General features: G+C 40.9%; 1 protein-coding gene across 1 annotated transcript in view; it reads left to right on the forward strand.

The window, feature by feature from the left end:
• LOC115109006 (cAMP-dependent protein kinase type II-beta regulatory subunit-like) overlaps positions 1-13,216 on the forward strand; it is a 35,015-nt gene that overhangs the window by 12,125 nt on the left and 9,674 nt on the right. The window contains exon 2 of the mRNA XM_065009900.1: positions 6,788-6,823. Within this exon, the coding sequence (XP_064865972.1) occupies positions 6,788-6,823 (36 nt within the window). The remainder of the gene's footprint in view (positions 1-6,787; positions 6,824-13,216) is intronic.

The following is a 13,216-nucleotide window of genomic DNA, read 5'->3' on the forward strand; positions in this document are numbered from 1 at the left end:
AAGAGTGTGGCTTTCTACTAAGAACATTCCACTCCGATCCGTTTCGAACAAGCTTGCCCCCAAATTTATCGGCCCGTTCAAAGTCACCAGGATCATTAGTCCGGTGGCGGTCCGCTCCAGCTTCCTCCGGCGTATAGGAGAATTCATCCTACCTTTCATGTGTCTAAAATAAAACCTGTGTTTCAGGCACGCATTAACCCACCGGTCCCGGTTCCCCGCCGCCACGACTTGTTGATGGGGAACCCACCTTTTCTGTCAATCGTATTTTGGACTCTAGAAGGAGGGGACGCGGATTCCAGTACCTGGTGGACTGGGAGGGTTACGGCCCGGAGGAGAGAAGTTGGGTACCTGCTAGGGACATTCTGGATCACTCCCTTATCGATGATTTCAATCGACAGGTAAATTCGCCTGGGAACGCCAAGAGGCGTTCCTAGGGGGGTATTGTCACGGTTCATGAATCCACTGCCTCCTTTTCCTTTTCCTTTTCTCTCTCTCTCTCTCTCTCTCTCTCTCTCTCTCCCGTGTTTGTGTGGGCGTGGTTCCCAATCTCGGCCTGATTGTCTGCGCCAGCTGGAATCACTTATCTTCCCTTTATATGTTCTGTAACCAGTGTTTCTTGTTGTCAGATCGTTGTTACTTCCCTGAGGTTGTGTCGTGTGTCCGTGCTCATCTCTCGCCGCCCTTGTGTGGATTATCTGCTGTGCTCCTTCCTACCCATCCGGACACTCTCCCCTGGGTTTCTCAGCACACTCACATAGGAGGATGCGCCCTAGTCCCTGGGTCGGATTCCGTCTGAGTACAGTCTGTCTGTCCTGTTGCTGCTGTAACCTGTATTCATTAAACCATCGTTGCTTGCATCTTGCATCCGCCTCTGTATTGTTACAACATCGACAACAGCCACCCTCGAAGCAAAATCGAGGGTGGCAAGGGGAATAACTACTCCAAGTCTCAGAGCGAGTGACATTTGAAAAGCTATTAGCGCGCACCCCGGTTACACCAGCCTAATCTCAGGAGTTGATAGGCTTGAAGTCATAAACTGCTCAATGTTTGAAGCACAGCGAAGAGCTGCTGGCAAAACGCACAACAATGGTGTTTGAATGAATGCTTACGAGCCTGCTGCCGCCTACCACTGCTCAGTCAGACTGCTCTATCAAATATCAAATCATAGACTTTATTATAACATAATAACACACAGAAACACGAGCCTTTGGTCATTAATATGGTCGAATCCGGAAACAAAACATTTATTATTTCAGTGAAATACGGAACCGTTCCGTATTTTATCTAACGGGTGGCATCCCTAAGTCTAAATATTGCTGTTACATTGTACAACCTGTCGTGGTAATTTCCTGTATTACTAAACATTGAGAGAGCAAACCACACACAAGTCAGAGTTATATTATAAAGTCCATCTTTTAATTATATATGAGCTTTACTATAGCCCTGTGACTCTCAGATCAATTCAGTGTCTAGAAATGAATTCTCTGAGAGTGCTTACTGTAAGGGATTTCCTCCTCTTCTTCCGAAGAGGAGAGGTGAGAAGGATCAGAGGACCAATATGCGGCGTGGTAAGTGTCCATGGTTCTTTTAATAAGAAATAGTACACATGAACAACTGAATACAAAAACAATAAACGTGGAATGAAGGAAACCCAAAACAGTACCGTGTGGTGGAAAAACACAGACACGGAAACAAACACCCACAAACACACAGTGAAACCCAGGCTACCTAAGTATGATTCTCAATCAGAGACAACTAATGACACCTGCCTCTGATTGAGAACCATACTAGGCCGAAACATAGAAATCCCCAAATCATAGAAAAACAAAACATAGACGGCCCACCCCAACTCACGCCCTGACCATACTAAAATAATGACAAAACAAAGGAAATAAAGGTCAGAACGTGACACTTACAAAACAATTCTTAGTATCATTTATAGCCAAGACACATACATCTCAACTCACATGATGAAACACAGATCTCAGGAACAGTTCACAAAGAACCTTTTACTTGAAAGAGGAGTATCCCATAGCCAGATAGCTTTAGCTATAAATTATCATTCAGTTTGGTCTCCTAAACAAAGTTCTTATCTCATTCTTGGTACAACATAGTACCAAACCATTACCTCATCCAATGGCATATATCAATTGTCAATTTTAGATGCAATTTTAGATACGCCCATACACCCCCTCCTGGACAAGCTCACCGAGACAGTGAGCCTCTTAGGTCATATACTAGATCAAGATAAGGGCAACCTCAGAGGGGACATACAATAGTTACAGACACATTCCCATAAGAAGACAAGCCTCCATTCTGTCCTATCCCCTTCTGATATTCTTCATAGCATCACATGGTTTAACAGATATATTGACATATGAAGACAAGCCTGACCTCTCCCCTCTCTGGGCCCCGAGTGACTAAGCCCTGGGAGAAGAGAGGAAAATGCAACTGCCAACAGTATTTTCCAAAAGAAAACATCCTAATGAGAAATATCTCACATAAGCATTATTATGTAAATAAAACATATTATTTATCAATGTTAACTAACTAATTCTGATTCTGCTACCACAAACCTTCAATGTTATGTCATAATTACGTAAAATTCTGGAAAACTAGTTCGCAGCGAGCCATGCGGCCCAAACTGTTGCATATACCCTGACTCTGCGTGCAATGAACACAAGAGAAGTGACACAATTTCACCTGGTTAATATTGCGTGCTAACCTGGATTTCTTTTAGCTAAATATGCAGGTTTAAAAATATATACTTCTTTGTATTGATTTTAAGAAAGGCATTGGTGTTTATGGTTAGGTACAATCGTGCAACGACTGTGCTTTTTTCGCAAATGCGCTTTTGTTAAATCATCCCCCGTTTGGCGAAGTTGGCTGTCTTTGTTAGGAAAAAATAGTCTTCACACAGTTCACAACGAGCCAGGCATCCCAAACTGCTGCAACTCTGTTGCAAGAGAAGTGACACAATTTACCTAATTAAAATAAATTCATGTTAGCAGGAAATATTAACTAAATATGCAGGTTTAAAAATATATACTTGTGTATTGATTTTAAGAAAGGCATTGATGTTTATGGTTAGGGTACACGTTGGAGCAGCGACAGTACTTTTTCACGAATGCGCACCGCATCGATTATATGCAATGCAGGACACGCTAGATAAACTAGTAATATCATCAACGATGTGTAGTTAACTAGTGATTATGATTGATTGATTGTTTTTTATAAGATAAGTTTAATGCTAGCTAGCAACTTACCTTGGCTTCTTACTGCATTCGCGTAACAAGCAGGCTCCTCGTGGAGTGCAATGAGAGGCAGGTGGTTAGAGCGTTGGACTAGTTAACTGTAAGGTTGCAAGATTGACTCCCCGAGCTGACAAGGTAAAAATCTGTCATTCTGCCCCTGAACAAGGCAGTTCCTAGACCGCTATTGAAAATAAGAATGTGTTCTTAACTGACTTGCCTAGTTAAATAAAGGTGTAAAAAAAAATCGTCCTAACCGGTGTCCAAAAAAACGATTTCCGATTGTTATGTTTCTGCCACTGTGTCTTCTTATTGTCTTGGCCTTAGGCCTATACAATTGAAGTCCGAAGTTAACATAAGTTGGAGTCATTAAAACTCGTTTTTCAACCACTCCACAGATTTCTTGTTAACAAACTATAGTTTTGGCAAGTCGGTTAGGACATCTAGTTTGTGCATGACACAAGTAATTGTTTCAACAACTGTTTACAGACAGATTATTTCACTTATAATTCACCGTATCACAATTCCAGTGGGTCAGAAGTTGACATACACTAAGTTGACTGTGCCTTTAAACAGCTTGTAAAATTCCAGAAAATTATGTCATGGCTTTAGAAGATTCTGATAGGCTAACTGACATCATTTGAATCAATTGGAGGTGTACCTGTGGATGTATTTCAAGGCCTACCTTCAAACTCATTGCCTCTTTGCTTGACATCATGGGAAAATCAAAAGAAATCAGTCAAGACCTCAGGAAAAAAATTGTAGACCTCTACAAGTCTGGTTCATCCTTGCGAGCAATTTCCAAACGCCTGAAGGTACAAACAATAGTTTGCAAGCATAAACACCATTGGACGACGCAGCTGTCATACTGCTCAGGAAGGAGATGCGTTCTGTCTCCCAGAGATGAAGTACTTTGGTGCAAAAAGTGCAAATAAATCCCAGAACAACAGCAAAGGACCTTGTGAAGATGCTGGAGGAAACAGATACAAAAGTATCTATATCCACAGATAAATTAGTCCTATATCGACATAACCTGAAAGGCCTCTCAGCAAGGAAGAAGCCACTGCTCCAAAAACACCATGAAAAAGCCAGACTACGGTTTGCAACTGCACATAGGGACAAAGAGCATACTTTTTGGAGAAATGTCCTCTGGTCTGATTAAACAAAAATAGAACTGTTTCGCCATAATGACCATCATTATGTTTGGAGGAAAAAGGGGGCTGCTTGCAAGCTGAAGAACACCATCCCAACCGTGAAGCACGGGGGTGGCAGCATCATGATGTGGGGTGCTTTGCTGCAGGTGGGACTGGTGCTCTTCACAAAATAGATGGCAGGAAAATGATTTGGATATATTGAAGCAACATCTCAAGACATCAGTCAGGAAGTTAAAGCTTGGTCGCAAATGGGTCTTCCAAATGGACAACGACCCCAAGCATATTTCCAAAGTTGTGGCAAAATGGCTTAAGGATAACAAAGTCAAGGTATTGGAGTGGCCATTACAAAACCCTGACCTCAATCCATTAGAACATTTGTCGGCCGAACTGAAAAAGCGTGTGCGAGCAAGGAGGCCTACAAACCTGACTCAGTTACACCAGCTCTGTCAGAAGGAATGGGTCAAAATTCACCCAACGTATTGTGGGAAGCTTGTGGAAGGCTACCGAATAGTTTTTACCCACGTTAAACAATTTAAAGGCAATGCTACAAAATAATAATTGAATGTTTGTAAACTTCTGACCCACTGGGAATGTGATGAAAGAAATAAAAGCTGAAATAAATATTATTCTGACATTTCACATTCTTTGGGTTATAGAAACTATTTCACAGCGGTTTAGATGGTTCAATTATTCTCTACACTATACTTTCTTGTTTTGTCATAAAAACTGAAATTAGGCAAACTATTTTAATTTTTGCAACCAGGACATGGCAGGTAAATAAAACTCGTTTGAAAATAATTTGAATTTGACAAGTAGTTAATAGCCTATATATAATTAGCAGGCTGCACGGGTTGCGTAACAATCACATTTTGGAACAGTGTGTGCATTCTGACATGACGTGCATAAAAAAACTCACTCTGGGTGAGTTAGGGGAAGGGTTAGCTAACATACTAGTAGCTAAAAATTAGTCAGTCGTTGCACTGTCGCTAATTAGCTAAAATTGTCCATGATGAGATTCAAACACGCAACCTTTGGGTTGCTAGACGTTCACATTATACATCTCCCATCCACTGCGACCGACCACCCTCCTTTCGTTTTCCTTTCGTTTTTTCCAAAAGTAACCTTCTGTCTTAGGAACCATACCAAACGTCATACTAATTTGTGTGTCCCGGATTTACATTTACTATGTTACGTCTAGTCTATGAGACAAGGCTGGTATTTTTCATGTGTAGGTGTGGTTCACTAAGATTACATTTTGTTCTCATTTAAAGTAACTGTCCAGTGTTTCCAGATTTCTATGAAATTTGACCTATAATGAATTACAATATGAGAGAAATGGTTTTTCTTCCATAAAATGTGAATTAAGTGTGTTATTAAAATGCAGCTTTTCTGTGTTAGAATGATGTAGGCGTACCCCAACAATAGAATGGTGTGGGCGTATACCGGTCATTAAAAATATTCATGCGAGTAGACCGCTGATTGGCCAGCTCACCATCCTCTATGAGGCAATAGAAAGCATTTTTTAAACAGTCTGTTTGAGATACAAGTTTGAGGTGGGCTTTTTGAAGGTTTTTTTTTCTCCAATTCATGCTTTCATGGCCGCAAATAAAAGTATAGGATGAGTTATTTGTGTATGAGTTAACAGAATATTGGGGTTTTATGTTAGGTTTCTGTACATCGGCTGATGTAAAAAGGTTTTATAGATACATTTGATTGAATATGAACTTTTAACAGTTAGATTTTCATTGGACAGATTCTTGATCAGAGAAGCAAAACACACTTCAAAGGACTCAGCATCACTTCCTTATTGGGAGTTTTCGGTTAGCAAAGGGTGCTTTCTTCCCTGGTGTTTTGCAAAGCAAATATATAATAGAGAGTTTGGACATTGAGGTTTCTACCCAAAGTATTATGACATGTTAGCTCCACATGGGCAATATTGATGAAGTTATCAAAAAGAGGGGATATGCATTCAGCATTAGGTAACATCTGTGTTTAACATTGTTATAAAAATCCACAGTAGGTTAAGAGTCCTTTTCACCCTTCATTTAGTTGCAAGCTTTGATTAAAAAAATTAGAACATGTATGGTATCACTGCAATATTTCTTGATTTGGCCTTAAAGCTGAGATCTGCAAAAGGTGAAACAGTGCCAATGGTCTCCCCAGGCGCATTTGTTATTATTTTTGTTTTGTTTCGGAAAAGGACACACTCTGCTGTTCTATCACGTGTGCAATGATATGCAATGATGTCTGAGGGAATAAAACAGTGTTCGTTGTTTGAAGTGATATTTGTTGTTGTAATATGGCAAACTGACATGGCAGTTTCACCACAACAGATTCCAATATAATCCTATATGATCACCTCGCTTTTCCACTTTTTTTCAGCTCCTGTGATGAGTCGATTTATTAGAAGAGCATCAGGTGAGTGTGTTATTTTGGTTGTTTCTGGTGTGTTAGGGTGGAACAAAAGCCTGAACATTATTAGTACAGTGGTTGCTCCACTAAAGGTTTGTTATTATGCTGCGGGACTTAGATGTAATATTGTGGTTTAGTACGGAACCCTGCGTCACCACTTCATTGCTCCAGACCAGCGCAAGGGGGAGTTGGAGCACTGATTATGCTTTTGGGTCCTACTGTGTCTCTAACTGACAATGAATGGGTGACATAAACCTAAATAGAAACTGATAATTGTGCACTACTTCAGTATTACTTACTAAAACTGTTGAGATGAGATGACTGTAGGTATTTGGTTCTCTCCCTCTAAAAACATAAATAAATAACAAACAGGCTTTATTTACAAATTAGTAACAATGTCTCACCCCATGTTCAAGATTGGCCTTTTTCTCACTAATTTTACATGATTTGAAAACAAAATAATCTCCAAAATATATATATATATTTTTTAACAAAGCGATTATTATTGTTATTAATTTACAATGATATAAAATCCCCTTGGATATTCTCACAGATATAGTATTAACACAGTTATTAGCAGGACAATATACACTGCTCAAAAAAAATTAAGGGAACACTTAAACAACACAATGTAACTCCAAGTCAATCACACTTCTGTGAAATCAAACTGTCCACTTAGGAAGCAACACTGATTGACAATACATTTCACATGCTGTTGTGCAAATGGAATAGACAACAGGTGGAAATTATAGGCAATTAGCAAGACACCCCAATAAAGGGGTGGTTCTGCAGGTGATAACCACAGACCACTTCTCAGTTCCTATGCTTCTTGGCTGATGTTTTGGTCACTTTAGAATGCTGGCGGTGTTTTCACTCTAGTGGTAGCATGAGACGGAGTCTCCAACCCGCACAAGTGGCTCAGGTTGTGCAGCTCATCCAGGATGGCACATCAATGCGAGCTGTGGCAAGAAGGTTTGCTGTGTCTGTCAGCGTAGTGTCCAGAGCATGGAGGCTCTACCAGGAGACAGGCCAGTACATCAGGAGACGTGGAGGAGGCCGTAGGAGGGCAACAACCCAGCAGCAGGACCGCTTCCTCCGCCTTCGTGCAAGGAGGAGCAGGAGGAGCACTGCCAGAGCCCTGCAAAATGACCTCCAGCAGACCACAAATGTGCATGTGTCTGCTCAAACGGTCAGAAACAGACTCCGTGAGGGTGGTATGAGGGCCTGACGTCCACAGCTGGGGGTTGTGCTTACAGCCCAACACCGTGCAGGACGTTTCGCATTTGCCAGAGAATTCCAAGATTGGCAAATTCGCCACTGGCGCCCTGTGCTCTGAAAGCAGGTTCACACTGAGCACATGTGACAGACGTGACAGAGTCTGGAGACGCCGTGGAGAACGTTCTGCTGCCTGCAACATCCTCCAGCATGACCGGTTTGGCGGTGGGTCAGTCATGGTGTGGGTTGGCATTTCTTTGGGGGGCCGCACAGCCCTCCATGTGCTCGCCAGAGGTAGCCTGACTGCCATTAGGCACCGAGATGAGATCCTCAGACCCCTTGTGAGACCATATGCTGGTGCGGTTGGCCCTGGGTTCCTCCTAATGCAAGACAATGCTAGACCTCATGTGGCTGGAGTGTGTCAGCAGTTCCTGCAAGAGGAAGGCATTGATGCTATGGACTGGCCCGCCCGTTCCCCAGACCTGAATCCAATTGAGCACATCTGGGACATCATGTCTCGCTCCATCCACCAACGCCACATTGCACCACAGACTGTCCAGGAGTTGGCGGAAGCTTTAGTCCAGGTCTGGGAGGAGATCCCTCAGGAGACCATCCGCCACCTCATCAGGAGCATGCTCAGGCGTTGTAGGGAGGTCATGCAGGCATGTGGAGGCCACACACACTACTGAGCCTCATTTTGACTTGTTTTAAGGACATTACATCAAAGTTCTACACTTTAATTTTGAGTGTGACTCCAAATCCAGACCTCCATGGGTTGATAAATTTGATTTCCATTGATAATTTTTGTGTGATTTTGTTGTCAGTACATTCAACTATGTAAAGAAAAAAGTATTTAATAAGAATATTTCATTCATTCAGATCTAGGATGTGTTATTTTAGTGTTCCCTTTATTTTTTTAAGCAGTGTATATGGGTCATATTGGTCATGGCACCCGAGTGGCGCACAATGGGATTGCGTTGCAGTTCTCAAGCTGTATCCACTGAAAGGTTCAAGACACGAGGGCAGGGGGCACTGGATGGGCCGAAGAGCTGCGCACAGAAGACAGAGCTATCCCATGGGGAAGGGAGGAGGGGGAAGGGAGGAGGAGGAAGGGGGAGGGAGGGGGGGGGTGGACCGCCACCCCACCACACTGGGTGGCACAGAGCAACACTTTAAGGGGCGTTGCACTAATAATGGAGCTGACTAGGGAGACGTTCCCGCTGTTCTTAGTGCCAGTCTGCACTTTCAAACTAAAACAATGTCACTAATAATGGCATCTTAATGTTTTCGTTAATAAAATAATTATGAAAATACTCTTTCAAAATCCGCTGTTTATTTAGTTCTGGCTCCATAAAGCAATACTATGGGTACTAATACTATGGGATCAGGGTGTGATGTGGGGTGGGCATTCTATTTTTTGTTTTCTAGGTTTCTTTATTTCTATGTTTTGGCTGGGTATGGTTTTCAATCAGGGACAGCTGTCTATCGTTGTCTCTGATTAGGAATCATACTTACATACCCTTTTTCCGTCCTTTCAGTGTGGGTAGTTAACTTTGTTTGTGGCACTTAGCCCTGTAAGCTTCAAGGTGTGTAGGTGTGAACATCCCCCTACCTGCAATGTATTCGATGCACAAGTACTCTGAAGTTTTTCATTTCTAACTCAAAACAGCAGTATAGTATTTCTTCATCAACACCTTTATGCTTTTGTTAATAAAATGATGATAAAAATACTCTTTCAAAATGCAGATATTTATTTAGTTATGGATCCATAAGGAATTACTATGGGAGTAAATATCACTGAATTACAGAAATATTGGAACAAAGTTGTCTAATGAAGGTAAACAAATTGTTGCTTACTGGAAAATACTCTTTGAAACACACACGGTCACGTTGTACACCGCCATTATGGCTATTAGCAGGTAGCTGGACAATAGACTTGCATAGAAGGAGGGTAGGGGGAGAATTAGATCTTCAAATGTATTTCTATGTTAGGTTGGCTGTATCACAACCGGCCGTGATTGGTTGTACTTTCAGTTTAATCCACCAGAAAAGACAAAACAAATAATACAGTGAAACGTATTATGTATTACATCTAAAAACATAAATAAATGTTTTGGTCTTTATTCAGATTACAGTTGCTCTCTTTCGTTTTTTGAAAACAAAATAACCTCCAAAATATCGTGAAAAATGATCAAGTTGTATGGCACAGTCATATAGCCCGGCACCTACAAAAAGCTGAGTGACTCGCTCATTCATGATAAATAAGTACCAACATTTTTTTTGATAGTCTTTAATGAATAAATGTTTTGGTTATCCTGACTTGGACACCATTTACAGTATTACAGTGGGGCAAAAAAGTATTTAGTCAGCCACCAATTGTGCAAGTTCTCCCACATAAAAATATGAGAGAGGTCTGTAATTTTCATCATAGGTACACTTCAACTATGACAGACAAAATGAGAAAAAAAATCCAGAAAATCACATTGTAGGATTTTTAATGAATATATTTGCAAATGATGGTGGAAAATAACACTCCAATGTGATTTTTTTGATTTTTTTTCTCATTTTGTCTGTCATAGTTGAAGTGTACCTATGATGAAAATTACAGGCCTCTCTCATCTTTTTAAGTGGGAGAACTTGCACAATTGGTGGCTGACTAAATACTTTTTTGCCCCACTGTATAATAGCCCATTATGGGCTATTAGCAGGATGATATACCTTTACCAACACCTCTCTGTATTTTGATACTTTGTGGATGGGGTCTCCAGAGTGGATGGGGGCACCCATAGTGCAAAATGCGTTGCTACAGATGCAGGTTCGATTCAAGCGCCGGCCGCCACCGCGAGACCCATGAGGTGGCTTTTGGTTTTAATTTGGAATCCTCCAATCCTCTATATGTAATTATCGGCGAGGAGTCACATCATATTTTTCAATATACTGTAGGCCAACCGTAGGCAACATGAGTCTCACTAGTGTTGAGTAATGTGCTGTTAAAAGTGATGTATGCCTTATTTATTTAAAGAGCATATTGAAGATAGAAGCAATAAGATTTGAAGCAATAGCCTACAACTATTTTAGCACCATTTTGCGCTGCTCTGAGACAAGCATGGGGACGGACTGGTCTTGATAAATCAATGTGATTTTTATTTTCACTGAATCTCCATTTGGGTATTGGGTAGAATACAATTATACAATTAGGGTGTAGAAATGTTATGCTCTTAGTGTAACCTTTATTTAAGTAGGCAAGTCAGTTAAGAACAAATTCTTATTTACAAGGACAGTCGGGGAATTGAACCCCGGTCTCCCACGTGCCTACACAACACAGGGATTCTTTATAAAAATAGCCAAGTACTGTAGCCTACTCCCGGCCGTCACGTTGTACAGCGTCATATTTTCCATTCCAGAGCTTGGAATAGAAATAGAAACACCATCATGTTAATCAAATTAATTAAGAAAAATGTCTTAAAATCATTCCCATATACTATGTTCATACAAACAAATGTTTTAAATTCTCTAGTACAGCCTTTATTGAAGGCTATCAAATGCTTCTCAAAGATGCACTCTGGTGGTCAAACTAGCACTAACTTGCATTAATGGTACTAGTGTCTGGCACTTAAATAACGTGCCATAGAATTCTGTGGCACCAAGTAAGCTGTGGCGCAGTACGCTGCAACTTTTAAAGGACAAACCACAGTAGGGATATGCTTCTGCTGTAGTCTATTTTAACTTTTCAACCGTGAAATACCCAGTCCCAGAGAGCCTGAAATCAGCAGTGATTTAGTCAGCAGCACTGTAGTGTCTGTTCTTATAACAACACACCACCATTTCAATAATTGACTTGCTTTACCAGGAATCTTCAATTTTCTACAGTACAGTACTTCTCTGTCTGGACTGTTCGTTTAGTCAGCAGTCTACTTACAAAACAGAGATGTCTCTTACTCAAGGATACTTTCTGAAGTTACACAGGTAGTCAGGCTCCAGACTTTTTTTAGGTCCACTCTGTAGTAAAGATCACAGAATGTTTTTAGTTCTAATTCTATCATATTCTTTTGATTTTGTTTAACATTAGAGTAAGAATGAGTATGTAGGACAGGTAAAGTCTCCGGTCGTTGTGGATATGAAAATCCCCTGGATAATGTAACTGGTAGGTATTAACACTCACCGAGGCCATTAATCCGATCTCTTCCTCCACTGTGTTTCATTTTACCCAGCCTCGCTTACAATAGAGATTAATTATCACCGTCATCTCGATCTTCCTTTAACAAACCCCAGGAAGGAAGTCAATCACAAAATGATGTGAGTTGAAACTTGCGGCAGCAGGACCGTGTTGATATGAGGATCCATCCTAGTCTGTTGTGTGGGAAGTTGAGGTTATTGATGAAGACGGACAGACAGAGGAGTGACTGTGCTGTTATCTGGATAGTTAGTAAGAGGATGGTTGGCTGGAGGCATCTAGGAGCTGATTGGCTAGGCCGGTCAACGATACTGACCACTAAGCTCACCAATGATCGTAGCACTCAGTCTGGTTGACCAGGCTAGCTGTTGGGCACTCATGCCAGAAGAAAGGTGAAAAGAGAGGCCCCCTGGCCACCCATCTTTAAAGTCTTAAGGGGAGGTTTGGGCTCAGTGCCTTTGTTTTTGTGTTGTATTAGAGAAGCTGAACTGTGAAAAACTCTGAAAAAGGTCTATAGCATTTTCAATCAAAAAGTCTTTATTGTGTCAACTTCAAGTGTAAAATGAAGGTATTATCACCCCATAATAAATACAGTATGTGCTTTATGTTAGTCACAAGTAGGGTCTGAACTCTGGCTCAATTCTGGTTGTGTTTTATCTCTCTGATCTGTTTAAAAAGTGATATTTTATTAGGATTACTAAATCTCTCAGAGATGTCATGGATATCCACGTATTTTTACAATATATTCCTTTGTTGGAACATGGACCTCGTATTATCTTTAATGAATCTCTTACACAGACAACGTACATCTTGATGAAGTTCGTTATAGGCCCAATACTTTAAAACAAGGTTGCGTTTAATAAAATCATTTTACACAAAGGCTCTAAATCCACCATGAATAAGACAGTTGCTTATAGGATCAGTAATGGATTAAATACAGTGACACCTTTCTGTGCACAATCTTGTATTTCTACTTTTCTACATTTCTTAGATTTTTTTGTTAACCTTTT

The sequence above is a fragment of the Oncorhynchus nerka genome, linkage group LG25 (assembly GCF_034236695.1).
Source record: "Oncorhynchus nerka isolate Pitt River linkage group LG25, Oner_Uvic_2.0, whole genome shotgun sequence".
Taxonomy (NCBI): domain Eukaryota; kingdom Metazoa; phylum Chordata; class Actinopteri; order Salmoniformes; family Salmonidae; genus Oncorhynchus; species Oncorhynchus nerka.